Source organism: Larus michahellis, chromosome 1, assembly GCF_964199755.1.
Source record: "Larus michahellis chromosome 1, bLarMic1.1, whole genome shotgun sequence".
Taxonomy (NCBI): Eukaryota; Metazoa; Chordata; class Aves; order Charadriiformes; family Laridae; genus Larus; species Larus michahellis.
This window is the reverse complement of record NC_133896.1, coordinates 120,141,890-120,156,616: the sequence shown is the minus strand read 5'-3', so window position 1 is coordinate 120,156,616 and position 14,727 is coordinate 120,141,890. Positions and strand designations below refer to the sequence as shown.

The window sequence follows — 14,727 nt, the reverse complement described above, 5'->3', positions numbered from 1 at the left end:
AGAGCAGGTAACTCAGGCAGGTTTTTTTTTTTGCCTGTGCTGGAGCCAGACTTTCACGTTGTGTGCTTTGTGGATTTGGGACTGTTGAGATCAAGATCGCAGCTGTTGAAATGTAATACAAACTTCACCTAAAAGTTTGAGTGTGCTTTGGGTATACTTAAGAATACAGCGAGTATAGGTGGAACCTTGCTAATAAACCTTGCTAATAAATAAATCCAACTCTGTGACATGTGCCATTACCAGAAGCCGAGTTAGTTGGAAATTGAGTGGTTAAACTCACTGCTTCCCGCTGCCCTCGACTTATAATGTTTTCCCTTTCTTCCTTATCTGAGTTAAACATCAGATATTGAAGATTAATATTTTTCCTGTAATAAACTGTGTCCAAAAGGCATTTTTGTGTAGACATCGGTTACAATTAGTTCATTGCTTACCTTTGTGTCCTGAAGAAAGTTATCCTTTGCATAACAAGCATCTTTACTAATATGCCTTGCAGTGGTACACTCAGGTGAGCATTTACAGCCATAAGATACCTTTAGGGAAAGTAACTGTATTATGGAAGGAAGTATCTTGCTTATCTCTGGTATGGTTAATGTTCCTTCGTGGCTGTGTAGAGCTGTAGGAGCACTGAGAGAGGAAAATAGCTGTGTGTGAGCGGACTGCACAGCTTAAAAAATGCAGAGATTTTTTTCAGCCTGGCCCATCGCGAAGGTGTGGGCTAAGTGCAGGCTCCGGATGATGTTGTTGCTACCAGCTGGTGGGAGTGAAGTGACCTCCCAGGGAGCAGTGCGCTTTCTCCAAACTGCAGGGTGGTGGTGTGCTTTTTTTCTTTCCTTTTTTTTTTTTTTGTTTTTCCCTTCTCTCCCTGCATATTCTCTGTTGGAACAGGATAATTTGGGGTAAATTGTTTTAGTATGGTCTGGAGGGATATAAAGGCAGTGCTGTGAAGTCTCTAAATCTGGATTACGAAACCATGGCAGGATTAGACGTAGAAGGTTAGAGAGGTGTGATCAAGTGCAGCAGCTCTTTTCCCTCCCGTGTCCCCTCCAGGTCTCGGGGAGGGATGGAGACAGGGCTCTCCACTGCTTTGGCAACCCTAGAAGCCTGGGGCTGTCGTCACTGACACCAGAGACTGTACCTGCTCCAAGCTTTTCAGTGTAACGAAAGATGCGAGAAGATGATATAACATGAGGAGGTGAAGAGAGGATAACTGTCTTTATATATAGACAGCTGATTAAACATTAAAGAAACCAGCTAGATGGAGCAGCTCTGAAAAACCTGACTTACGGGGAAGAAATACACCCTGCAAGGCGTGTTTCCAGACGCAGAACAGATATACAGTTACTTTCCCAAAGAGCTTGTTTTTGAAGCCTGAGAGGCTCTGGTTCCCCAGGTGGCTCTGCTTCGCCTAAAAACAGCTTAAACAGTTTCTGTCTCCATGTTGTCTCCTTGGCTGTGTTGACGCAGCTCCTCACAGGACTACTGCAAACTGGAATAGGGAACTGGCAGCGGGCTGGGGTGTGTGTTTTGTTTGCACAGTCATTTTTGGTTCCCGATTCTTAGGCCTTTTTGTTTATTTATTTTTTCAATCTTAAGTGCTGGATGAGCTTATTTTAATTACAGTTCATGCTTATCTGAAACCAGGAATGTTACTGAACAGCACTTTAACTTGAATTGTGCAACTCTTCCCCACCCCTGCTTATCCCCAGTCACTGAGAAAGAGGACAGATAGATATATGAAATGATGTGTGCATTTCTGGACTTGGTACCTGTTATAAAGCCCCCAGGCTGCAACTGCTTAACTGCAAAGGCTTCTCAGCTCCCATCATTCCTATAGCTCTTACTTAAAATATTACCGCTGGTCTTTCCTCTTCCTTCTTTTTAAAGAGTACAGAGCAGGTCGCTGCTTTCTGTCGCAGTCTGCATGAAATGAACCCTTCTGATTCAAGTGCTCATCCTCAGGAATTTACAGGACCCCAGCTGGCCACCATGAGACAACTCACAGATGCAGACAAACTGCGAAAGGTTATCTGTGAACTTCTCGAGACAGAACGCACCTACGTCAAAGTAAGGGGTTTCAATGTGGTGTTTCAGTCTACTAGTATTTCTCCTCCTTCCGCAAAACTTTGTTAGTTTTTTCTCTAATACTTCCAATTATGTTCCATGCATGTATCTCTTAGTTAACGTACATTCGACTCTATAATCTGTCCCTAGAATAGTAATTTAAACTTCTGAAATAAGTAGGCTTTCCAAATTCTTATGCTGTCATTTTGAAATGATTTAGCTGGTGCGCAGAGGAACACTGCTGAATGAGAGCTGGTATTGATTTTGTAAGTAAAACTGTGTGAATGTTTCCTTTTACTATTTTAAATTCTGTGAAATACAGCTATTTTGTCTTATGCATGAAAGGGAAAAATTCATAGACTAGGTAAACCGTGATCTTCTCCACTTCAATAAATATTCAGAGGCAACTTGAGGAACCAACATGGGAATCTTTTTCTGTATTTTTAGGACTTAAATTGTTTAATGGAGAGATATCTAAAGCCTCTACAAAAAGAAACGTTCCTCACACCAGATGAGGTATGTTATCTGTTGCTTTTATTTTTGCTAGATAGCCCCACTTTCCCCACCCCCCAGATTGACTTGCTTGTCTGATCAAGGGCTATGGAGAAATTTTGAATTCCACTTCTTTAAAAATAATGGATTGAGAAGAGTATAAAGGTACTGCTCGATAACGTATAGTCTGTAGGTTTTTTTTTCCTGGCATCCAATTATACAATTGGACTGAGAATTACTGAAGTTCTAGAAAAGATAGTTCAGCTGCAAAGTGATATTTTCAGCATCTTCTTTTTTTCTATTACTAGCTGGATGTTCTGTTTGGGAATCTGACTGAAATGGTAGCATTCCAGGTAGAGTTCTTGAAAACTCTTGAAGATGGAGTAAGGCTGGTTCCAGACCTGGAAAAGCTTGAAAAAGTGGAGCAATTTAAGGTAATCTCATTGTTTACATTCTGAGTAGTACTTTAACAGTCTTTATAGTATTTTGTCTGATTGTTATCGCTGTTCATGTAAAAACCTACATCTACTTACAGTTGAGATTGTTAGCTAATACTGGAACTGCTTGAAAAACATCCTGCTGCAATTGTAGTTTATGCTACATTTAGCTATATAGGGCACTACAAATCTGTAACGCCATGTGCTTTTAGATGCTATTCTTGCCCTTCTGCCAGATTTCTTGTCTCAGCTTGTCAGGAAAAGCTAGAAATGGAAAGCTACATCAAGTCTTTGTAAATTAAATTCTGTATTTGGGCTTTTGATGCATAGAGGAACTATATGGCAAATACTTCCAACTATCAGCAGGTGTGCATCAAAGGTAGAAATATAAACTAAAGATATATAAACTTTGTTAAAAAAATGAATAGGAAAATGTCGAAACAGAAACTATGTTTTATTTCTAACACAGTCATGTACTGGATATGTGGCAAGTAGCTAATACAGTATTTGGTCTTTGGGGAGTTTTACTCTTGCTTTGAGCACTCACCTTGGTAGAGGACAGAATGTCTTGATGAATAATAATAATTCCACTGGGATTGCTCTTCAGCTAACATACAGCCTTGGAGGAACTACCGAAAGAAGTTTTCTTTTTGTGCATGTGTGGCTTTGACATCAGGTGCTTGTTTAAAATAAGCAGCAGTAATGAACGCTGCCCTTGCATAACTAGGACACAGCTTCTGTTTTGTAGGAAATGCGCCCTTAACAGAAAGGACAGAGATACTTTTTTTTTTTTTTTTTTTTTTAAGTGGAGGAAGGCTGTGTGACCACTTTGTGCTCTGAGCTTTAGAGAGGAGTGCAGAAGAAGCCTCCTTATGGAGAGAACTCTGTCTTCTGAGTGCTGCTGCTTCCATCTCTTTCCATGAATCGTGCATCAACTTCACTTTCAACTCTGTCCTACGTGTGCAGTCTGAAAGCAGCGTACAAAACGGGACTTCAGGGCTTCATGGTTTCAGTTCTGCAATTTGCTTCCCTCTGCTGACTGTAGACAAGCTGCCTATGTGTTGTCTCATCCCCCACCCCATGTTGTCTTTTTCCAAAGTGGGTAGCAGAGCAGACGCTTGACTCTGGCATAGTTATCTTAGGGAAAGGTTGTGTTTGGCCCTTAACACAAACTCATTTTCAAAAGAGTGAAGACCTTGGTCTGTTTGTGCAGGGGGATAATTAATAGTCTTGCTTGCAACTCCTTAGTATCTTGATCCATTACAAAGTCAGGTATGTCTGGTCCTTCCTGTGGCCTCTGGTCATTACTTAGATCAATAAGGTTTTAAGCTCAGGCATTGAAATACAGTTCTGCAGCTGTGAAGCTAGTTCCCTGTATAATCAGTTGTGTTTCCAGATCGTCATAACTGGAACTTGGTTAATGATGTTAATCACATAGCCTGAATCCCGGCACCAGGGCTGGGCCTGTTTCTTGCTAAATGGTGTGAAAACACTCTAAAAATGCAGTGTCCTGTCATCCAAAAGCTAAATGAAAACTTCATGTGACCTGGTAGAAGCGAAAATAACTAACTGGTTTTCATGTGCTTTTTTTCCTAATACTTTATTTTTATTATTAAATCCTAGAAAGTGTTGTTTTCCTTGGGTGGATCCTTTCTTTACTACGCCGACCGGTTCAAGCTGTACAGTGCCTTCTGTGCCAGCCACACAAAAGTCCCCAAAGTCCTGGTGAAAGGTAAGAGCCGTGTGCTGGACAAACAGACCTGGGCCTGCAGAGAGAGAGATGTCGCAGCGACACATTAGTTTGGGCTGCTGCAGGTTGTCCTTGTGGGTGATTGCCACTGCACCCCGAACCGTGTAGGGCAAGTTGTGATGGAGGAGTGGGGGCACACATGTGCCTGGTTGCTCTCCAGGAGCCTTCGCAGTAGGGAAATGAGTCCACTTGGCCTGAGAAGCTCACAGAGTGCTCTGTGCCATGGGTGTTCTTGGACCACCGTCAATGTAATGATACCCAAGTAGCTCATTACAAGAGGTCCTTAACCTCGCATGTAGTTTTCCCACACACACTTAATATGTTCTCCCCGACATGTTTGGTTTCTTTTCGGTCATATGGAAAATGAAAGTTTTCATAAATGGGTGACGTGGCGCGTGCTAATGGAGCACTGTGTACTTTGGAACCAGAAGTGGTGATGCTTGTAGTGACTTCTGGATCCTCCTAGAGTTTGTGCTGTGAATCCTTGCTAGTGGCAATCCCATTGAAGCTCTGGCCAATGTGGTTGAACGCTGACAGCCACTAGGAAAGGATCAGCCTGGGAGAATGTTTTATGGAAGCTGTCTAAATATGTTAACTTCACTGTGCTCTCTCTCCTCACTCTTCCTCCTCTCACCTTTGTTCCAATTTGCCTGAGAAGTTCCCACGTACAAATTCCTAGCAGAGCTTGGCTTGCTGAGATGGAGATAAATGAACTGTGGTCTGGTTTATAAATGCCCGTGGGCCTCCTTGCCTTGGTGTGATGTGTGTTCCCCTGTGAAAGTGTTAATCTTTTAGAGTTAGCAGTGCTTCATGAAATTCTTTTTTGTACAAGATATTAAATAAACAAATGGTTCCAGTTGTAGGAGCAATGCTGTTAAGGGAGGAGCTCTTATTTTTCAAAGAACATCTGGATGCTGGACAGTCAAAAGTTTTGGGGCTTTTTGTTTCTTGGGTTCTTTTTATTTTTTTCCTGTACATATTTTTTTTTTTTCATTTCTACTTGTAAACTCGTATTTACCATGCTGCAAAAATACTTGGCAGCTCTGTGGAATGCATGAATAAATGATTTGTTGCTAGTCACATCCATGCTTTCTTTCAGCATCTTTTTGTTAAACCTTAATGTTAAGGCCGCAGAGTAGGTTGTATTGTTTTGCTTTTTCATTGCTGACTGTATTTATAAATGAGGAATGGTTGTGCTTTATTTATTGTAGAAACAGAACTTAAAGTGTTATTCCAGAGATAAATCTCTTAAAAAGCCTGGTTGTGTATTTCAAGTGTAATTTTCTGTCTTCATCTGAGGCGCAGGTGGCTTTTGGATTTGAAACGGAAGTTGCTTTATTGAAATCAGGTGACTGTCTGCAAAAAAGACACCCAAACCTCATCAGGGGACATAGCTCTAATAAAAGCAGTTGTGTGGAATTGTTCCTGCACTGAATAACTTGTATGTCTAAAAATACCACCTTCTTCGTAGTTCTCTCCCCATACAAATTTATGCTCTACTAGAGGGAGCAACAGAGGAAATGGTATTTTTATAAATTCAGTAGCAATCGGGTAGAAAAGATGACAGCAATCAGGTGTCCAGTCTACCTGTGCTCCCAAAACATGTTGTACTATCATGTTTACTGCTTTCTGCCTCCTTACTAGCTGTTGATTTTGTTGTTGTTGTTCAGTACTGCATTTTAAGGTTTAATGAGGTAACAACAACCAGACTCACCAATATTACAGGTGTACCTGTCAGACTAGACTCAAGAGTAGATTTGAGCCTTGTCTTAAAGGAAACAGATGATTAAAACAATTTATGCTGCTCTAGAATAGTTGCAAGGCCAGAAATACTGTGGGTAGTGAAATTAAAAACTGCATGTATTGGTACGGTAGGTGGGTGCCTGATGTTAAATCATAAATAGCGTTATCTGTGGCAACGTGTCAGTAACTCAAAACCTGAAGTGTATAAATATAATACTGTGGACCTGATAAATCTACACTTCCTGGCAAAATGTCTCTGGATAAGTGAACTTAAAGCTGGAAAAGTCACTTTATCAGGGCAGCTGTTATGATTTTTGATTTATCCAATTGCTTCATTTTAATCTTCCAGCCAAGACAGACACTGCTTTCAAGGCATTTCTGGATGCGCAGAATCCCCGACGGCAGCACTCCTCCACACTGGAGTCTTACCTCATCAAACCCATCCAGCGGATACTGAAATACCCTCTCCTGCTGAAGGAGCTCTTTGCTCTGACTGATGTAGACAGTGAAGAACATTATCACCTTGATGGTAAGGAGCTAACCTACGTTGCTCTTCCCTGTTTAACCTCTGATCTGGAGGTTAAACCTCTTCCTCTCAGAGGCTTAAAAAAACCTTTTGTCTCTTCCCCTATCTCTCTTATCTGTCTTCTAGTGGCCATAAAAACAATGAACAAAGTTGCCAGCCACATCAATGAAATGCAGAAAATCCATGAAGAATATGGGGCAGTGTTTGACCAACTCATAGCAGAACAAACAGGAGAGAAAAAAGAGGTAACAGATGATCAAATTTAAGAGAAAAAGGCTGTTATTTTGGTGTCTGTAGTCTGAGTGTTAAATTGTATCAAATGTTTACCTCTTGTGCTATGTCATTTAAGTGGATCCTGGTGCAAACAGATAAATCCCAACCCAATTCAAAACCTGCTTTTCCATGTGTGGTTCAGTGAGTGAGACCAATGTAAAGTAGTAGTGGGTTAATTCATCTTCAGTGTTGGGTGAAAATCCCATCCCAGCCTGCAGCTCACTATTTTGAGGTCCATGTCTTGGCTCTCTTTGTTCCACATCATATTGCGCCACCAGTCTGAGTGGACTGGCATGCTGAGGCAAGTCTGTACTTACATCTCTACTCGCTCTAAAGAGATGAAAATGTGAGGCGTGGCGTGTGAGAAACTGCTGTTTCTCTTTTGGAAAGTGTGTTAGTGGGCTTGATATATGAGAGCGCTTTGGGCTTTGGTCTAGATGTCTCATATGGCGCGTATGCAAACACATGAGGATCCAGTGTGGCTCAGTCCTGGCCAACTGTCTCGGAAAACCATGGAAGGTGTCTTGAAGTTTCAGACTGAGACCTGGGCTCTCCATTTAATGATAAAACGTGGGTCCGCAGTCCAGCAGCGCAGTGAAGGAGAGCAGTGGGCAGGAAAGGGGGAATGGACTAAGGTTGAGGGGGACTCAAGGAAGAGATAGAGGCACACTAAAGGGCCGATGGGAGCAGTGATGGGGGTGAAGGCTGGAGAGAGACATGACTGTATGAAGTAATGGTATTGGGGTTTTGGTAATGGTAATGGGGGTTTGCCAACAACCAGGATGAAGAACAAACGTAAGAGGCATTGGGCTACAAGGCAGAGGAGGTCTGGGACAGAGTAGTGTTGAGGAAGCTGGATTGGAGAAGTGGGGAGGGAGGATCCAGGTGGTGGGTAGAGGGCAGAGACTATGGTTGGTGCTGGCAAGCAGCAGTGGAGAGAGCGTGTCAGGACATCTGTTGGGAGAGCAGTTGTGGTTTGGTGTTAATCTGGGAGAAGAGGCAGTAAACGCATATCTAAATATTGTTTTTGTTATCGGGGAGACCTCAGGTTGTTGTGATGATGGTATCCATGTCATCCTTTGGCAAAAGTCAGACGTCACTGAGAGGAGGATGGAGGAATAGGATAGCATGGCCCCTACCTAGACTGGGGATAGTCCTGGATTTGTCACTCTGGGAGACCAGAAGTCGAAATTCCATTTGCTGCAATATTAGTAGGCATCTCCCAACAGTTGTTATGAACTCCTTTATTAGTCTGTTTCCAGCAATGTGGTTTCCACAGGTAAGCCTTTGGACGAAATCAAGAGCCATAGCCACTGTGAGGAGGAAGTGCTTTGACCGCTTCACGTGGTGCGGTCTCTAAGCTTCACCCCAAACTGTGTGTGTGATGGGGGCTATGCTTAAATGTTCAAATAAAGTAGAAATAAACTGGTAGGGAGAAAGATGGACAAAGGAACAAAAAATGCAAGGAAAACATCGGGGGTTTGCCTTGACTTCCCACCAAATGATGAGAGCTGGACTCTTGAGTTTGACTTCTCCTAATTTATGCTTACCAATTAAAGATTTACATGCATCTATTGCCAGCTGTCACAGTCTATGTGCACACGCTTGCAGTCATCTGATTAAATATTCCAAAAGTTTGCTTGTGTGTGTGTTTGTTTAAAAATAAAGTTCAAGCAAGTTTTCTTGAACTGAGAATTCAAATAAGCGTTGTTGAACTGATTACATACTGTGTCTTTGTGCATGTGTTTGCATTGGCAGGTTGCAGACCTTTCGATGGGGGACTTGCTCTTGCATAATACAGTGATATGGCTGAATCCTCCTGCTTCACTGGGGAAATGGAAGAAGGAACCTGAGCTGGCAGCATTTGGTTTGTATCCCAGTAATTTTATTTTGGATGCCTAAAAGACTGCTGACTGTGCCTTAGCAGATATTTGTTGAAGGTAGTTGAGCATGGCCTTCTGCAAGATTGGCTGGAACCTAAAACCATATTTTTCTCTTTGCTATGATTCAAATCTTGTGAAGAATTTGGAGACCGCTGTAATAGTGTGAGAGTTTCTTAAACCTATATCCAAGGCTATGAATTAAGAGCTATATAGAAAGGTATTTGTCTCTGAAAAGATACAGTTTGGTAGTCTGATCGATGCCAAGCAACTCTACTTGACAACCTATAGGATGGGGCTGGGGGCTTGAAGAGGCTTTGCCTTTCTTCTCCATGCCTTTTGCCAGGACTTGTATATCTAAGCTTTAAAAAGTGCTTAAAAGCTAAGCCAGGACTCCCAGTGCGTTGCTTTGGAGTGGTCTGTCTGCCTCCGAGTAGGCTGTCTTGGGTGGCCAAACTACAAATTGAAAATGCTGTTGGCATAAATCTCAAGGTCTTTCCACTACATTGGAGTATGGTCCCTTGGAAAGGTACATGATTGCTTATATTGGCTAAATCATTCTCTCTTACTTTCAGAATTGTATCAAGTAGCTCAGAGTGTGCTAGGTTTCTTTATTTGTTCCAAAACTTCTTTACATGAAATGGGCTTTTTCCTTGTTGTTTCCAGAAAGCAATGCTGGCTAGGAAGCCAATGATTGGTATTCTTGTTTTTGCTTTATACCAAACAGATAACGAATGAAGACTCTTTCAGCTTTGCTCTGGAAGAGCATATAAAAATTAACTGCTTTCCTGTAAGTTGGGAAAGCACCTGGTCATACCCTGAAGCTGAGGGGCCTCAGGAAAGCTGCTAGGAATGTGCAGCAACTCTTAATTACTCTAAAAAGCTTTAAATTGGTTTCATAAAATGTCCAAAATTAAGTGTCCATGCAATTCAATCCTAAAACAAAGGGTGCATTTGAGGCCTGAAGAACAAGATCACAAGGAAAACTGTAGTCTTGAAAGACAAATTCCAGCTGCACATGGATGGAAAAGAGGGATAGGATTACACCTCTGCCTGCCAGTGGTGCTCACTTTTTAATTCTGCGTAGACCACTGTCCCACCTGGGAGGGGTTCAAGTTCTGGCCAAGCCCAGCCTCATCTGCTTGACTGGCTGGGTGTAGCTGGATGCTGCTCATTTGTCTGAGGTGAACTTAGACAGGGGGATTAAAGTTTTCTATATTTTTGTATAGAGCAGTTTCTGCTTGAATAGTTGTTCCAATAACTGGTAACTTAAACTCTTAAGTTTCAAGTGACTTTGAAGTAACCTGATTTTGTGTACTAAAGGCGGTTGAGCTTGGCTTTGGGGGGAAGAATATGCAAGAGGGCTGGCAGGTTTACTCCTGCCTTCCCTCCCTGACTCAGGTGAGGGCTGCCTGAGGAGTTGAAAGGTCTGTGTGCTTGGGTGTAGAGGAGACCCGTTCCCAACCTTATTGACTACATGGCTTTTGTTTCTGCCTTTCTCCTCTAGTGTTCAAAACCGCTGTGGTCCTTGTATACAAGGATGGTTCCAAACAGAAGAAGAAACTTGTAAGTTGCTTGGACTGTTTCGGTGGTGCTGTGTGCATTTGTGGTGCTACGGTCAAGATTTGCTTTCCGTAAGGCTGTGATGCTAGAGTGTGCCTTTGCATACGTGATTCTTGTTCTCTGCCGCACAACAGAGGTTTTGAGTGATGCTGACTGGCCTGCTGTTCAGCCTGGGCGCAGCGCTCTGCAAGCCTTCATTTACTTTATCCTTTGCTCTCTGCTGTTCTAGTCATTCCCATGGCCTGCCACATCCATTCCATGCTGTGGAGTGGACTTCCACGAAACAAGGTGTCACCTTGAACATCTCTCTTGTGTGTGGCTGTTTGATCCGTGTGTATGAATCAAATATGAGAGCTGATGCCTGTCAACTTTCTTAGTGAAACACAATGCCCTTGCTTCAGTTCTGGCTGTTGCATGGCACTGAGCAAGTGCTGACTGCTCTTAGCTAAATTAGGTGTGCCTACAGGATGTATCAGGGGATCCCACTGGAGTTTGGGATTCAAAGTTAAAGTTAAGCTTGACAGTAAATGCATTCCTTGCTACTGTTGTATTGCAGAAAACTTTTTGATTCCCATGTATGGCATAAACCAAAGTGTGATTTGAAACGTTTGTATGGTTGTTTTCTGAAGCCAACTGGCCACAAAATAACTTTGGGGTGACTAAGGCAAAACTTATGCATGCTTGTGAGTGCATGTGCACTTGGAGGTGAGAATGCAATGTTGGTCTCAAATGACTTTTGAAGGCATTGATACGAGTTGATTGGTGTAATGTTTGTTTTTGTCTAGAATTTAGCAGACCTTCATAGATAGGCACGTTAGTGATGCTGGTTACTAAGGTGTTGTAGTGAGAGAATGGGAATTGCAACAAGCCTCTAGATGGGCATCCTGAGTGCAAAGCAAAAGGAGGCCTTTGTGTCTGGCTATCCCAGGTTGTCTCATTTCCTATCGGAATTTTGAAATTCTTCCAGGGAGGATCACATAGAGCTTCAATTTATGAAGACTGGGATCCGTTCCGCTTTCGCCACATGATACCCTTAGAAGCGCTGCAGGTTCGAGCGCTGGCAAGTGCAGGTAATGTTCCAGCTTCATGAATTGGTGTTATTATTAAGCTTATTATATTAAATTTCAAAATTTTAAACACTTTGCATAAGTGAAAGTGAAAAGAACATATGAGGTAGCTGTGAAATGTGACATTGCTCTGTGGAATACCTGAAAAGCTGGTGGTGAGGGGGGAAGGTTTCGTATTTTTATGGAACTGAGTGAGTGCATATAAAATACTACTAGATTTTGGTGATTTTTAAGTGTCTGTTGTTTCATTCGTCACTTGCCCACTGCTGCCTTCCAGTCATGAGACCTGGATGGTCTTAAACCATTTTTTCAGGATTATGGAATAAATATGCTAATCGGAGTTAAATATGAGAAACTGTTGTATGAAGTGCTGCTTACTTTTCACTTTAGATGCAGAGACCAATTCTGTATGTGAGATTGTCCATGTTAAATCTGAGTCTGAAGGCAGGCCAGAAAGAACGTTTCATCTTTGCTGTAGGTAAGCGCGTTTCCATATTTTCAGTGGCAGCTATATCTCTGGATCCCAGTTTGCCTTTCCTTTAAGGCAATCTGGGAACAGACAGTAGGGGAGGTGGGGAGAGGGTGTTAAAACCTTACTTCTGGCAGGCAGAATTTTGTAAAATGTTTTGCACCTTTATGGGAATATCCTTATTGCAATTTTCCCTTCACAAATCTACATCCAACTAAACTCCAGCACTGGATCTTTACGTCAGGTAGTTGGTCGTGTGTCCTGTTCAGCTGGTACCTTTCATGCCACCAGGTTCCAACCTCTGCTCTTAGGGCATTGCCCTTTCCTTAAGTAAACCTTGTCCGTCTTTGTTGTGATGGTTGCCCTGATGTGTTTTAGAGTTCAAATCAGACGTGGTACACAAGTTCACCAGGGTCTAACAGAGCTGATAGCAAGCCAGTTCCTACCACTAGGTAGCAGAGAACTGCAGGACTTCCGCTTGAGCTGCGTTTACAGGAGACAAACTGACATTTAATTAGCCACCATAGGTCAACTTGATGTTTATTGGACAAAGAGAAGTGCATGGTTGGTATTGGAGGAAAAGGAAGCCTCAAGAGGGGTGAACGGCTAAATGTTTTGTTAATGAACAGTGTATTTGTTTCCTTGGATGTCCGTTGCAATGATTATAGATCTAGCTTTGCTTTGAAAATACTGTATTAAATTGAGTCTTTTCTGGGGGAATTGTGTGCCAGTCAGTTTGCACTGTCTTAAATTGCAGAACTGGTCATTATTTATCTCGTTTACAGTGAGCTTTGAGCAGTCCCCAAGAGATAACTCTGCCCTTTGTGTTCTTGCCTATTTTTCAGTTCACCAGAACACAGGAAGGACTTTCTGAAGGCAGTGCACTCGATTCTGCGGGATAAACACAGAAGACAGCTTCTTAAAACCGAAAGCTTGCCCTCATCCCAGCAATATGTTCCTTTTGGTGGAAAAAGATTGTGTGCTCTAAAAGGTGCAAGGCCAGCCATGAACAGGGCAGGTACTGTAGGGCTACAGACTTTCAAGATCCCAGTAACCCCAGCACCGTTGTAGGACATGTGGTGGTGTCTGTTACTTGTATATTAGGATTAGCGTTCTCTCCTGTGTATGTAAAAAAAACTTGCTGGTTTTCCGTGCTTCACCTCCTTGAGAGCCTTAAATTGCCTCTATTTACCTTGCTTTGCACTCAAGGCTCAGCTTCAGAGTGGTCCTTCTGGTGTGGAAGGAAGAAATGGGATTCCTGTCAATACCGATTGGCTGTGCACTTTAATCTGGAAATGGGTTTCAGCAGAACAAAGCAGAAGCCCGCTGCATATTTCTTAGAAGCATGTACAGAATTTTGAGCTAACCTTAGCACTTTTAAACTAAAATGCACAAGAAAAATCAGCTCCCCCGAGTGAGTGGCTTGGTTTGAAGAGATAGCTTTGTTTGTCCTCCATTTTAGCCTTTTCAGCTCTATTGCTAAAGGGCACGTGCTTCTACTCATGTTTTGAGAAGCACGCACTTGATACTACTATTTTTGTTAACGGCCTGTCCTAAACCATGGATTTTCCTTTTCAGTTGACTTCAGGCAAAAGCAATGAGAAAATCCCAGGGAAAAGCAGGTTTTCATTTTCAGAACACTAGATGATGGAGGGAAGAAACATTTGCTTCCAACTTGAAAAGTACATGGCACCGCTGCGTGTTTTGTTCTGGTCTGTTGTTTATTTTTTTTTTTTTCTGCTCATTAGATCCAGCAATGTAGACAACCAGGCTTTCTGTTCCTCTTCTGTAATGGGCAGGCCAGACCAATAACATTCGCAGCATGGCTTCTCACTCGGGGTGTTGCTAGCCATCTGCCTCAGAGGCGCTTAAAATTGTAAGGAAGAGTCAAAGGAGGGCCAAAATGCAACTGTTTTACCACCGTGCTGCTTCAGTCAGCCTGTGGGGCTGCTCTGCTGTAGAGGCCAAACCTTTTTTCAGTTTGGCTCGTTGGTGCACTTGCATGATGAATTCTGCAGGGATTAAAGTCCCCTCTTAGAGTCCAGGCCTCTCACCACAGTTAAACTTTGCAACTGCTGAGCTGTTGTACTTAATGCATGTTTTGAGGCTCAGGGATATTAAAATGCAACCCTGCCCCCAAGCTAGAGTCTAATAAATACATCCTGAAAGTGCTAAGGTGCTGTTCAGTGGAGGGGGAGAAATGAGAACCTCGGAGTTCACCTGCTTGCCATGGAGCTACGTGTGTGTGCGCGTAAAGCGCCGGAATGCCTGCAGGTCCTTCAGCTGCAGGATTCGTCCCCTGCACTGCCTCACAAGCCTCTTATGAAGATGTTCCAACACAGAAGATGTGAATTTGCTAATTGGGCCAGTTGCAAAAGCTAGTAGACCAGCTGATGCTGAGTAAGGAACTTCTGAAAGTTTTTCTGGTTTGGGGTTTTTCTTCTGTTTTTTTCCTTCCCCCAGTAG

The 14,727-nt window shown here is 42.6% G+C and overlaps 1 protein-coding gene across 15 annotated transcripts in view; it reads left to right on the top strand.

The window, feature by feature from the left end:
- Positions 1 to 14,727, top strand: part of TIAM1 (TIAM Rac1 associated GEF 1) — a 192,261-nt gene that overhangs the window by 174,573 nt on the left and 2,961 nt on the right. For 12 of the 15 annotated variants that reach the window (XM_074600573.1, XM_074600601.1, XM_074600583.1 and 9 more), the window contains 11 exons: positions 1,885 to 2,064; positions 2,509 to 2,577; positions 2,862 to 2,987; positions 4,614 to 4,722; positions 6,833 to 7,012; positions 7,136 to 7,254; positions 9,041 to 9,149; positions 10,670 to 10,728; positions 11,693 to 11,795; positions 12,183 to 12,270; positions 13,107 to 13,279. In XM_074600573.1, the coding sequence (XP_074456674.1) occupies positions 1,885 to 2,064; positions 2,509 to 2,577; positions 2,862 to 2,987; positions 4,614 to 4,722; positions 6,833 to 7,012; positions 7,136 to 7,254; positions 9,041 to 9,149; positions 10,670 to 10,728; positions 11,693 to 11,795; positions 12,183 to 12,270; positions 13,107 to 13,279 (1,315 nt within the window). The remainder of the gene's footprint in view (positions 1 to 1,884; positions 2,065 to 2,508; positions 2,578 to 2,861; positions 2,988 to 4,613; positions 4,723 to 6,832; positions 7,013 to 7,135; positions 7,255 to 9,040; positions 9,150 to 10,669; positions 10,729 to 11,692; positions 11,796 to 12,182; positions 12,271 to 13,106; positions 13,280 to 14,727) is intronic. The other 3 variants (XM_074600674.1, XM_074600664.1, XM_074600655.1) reach the window with 1 other exon arrangement.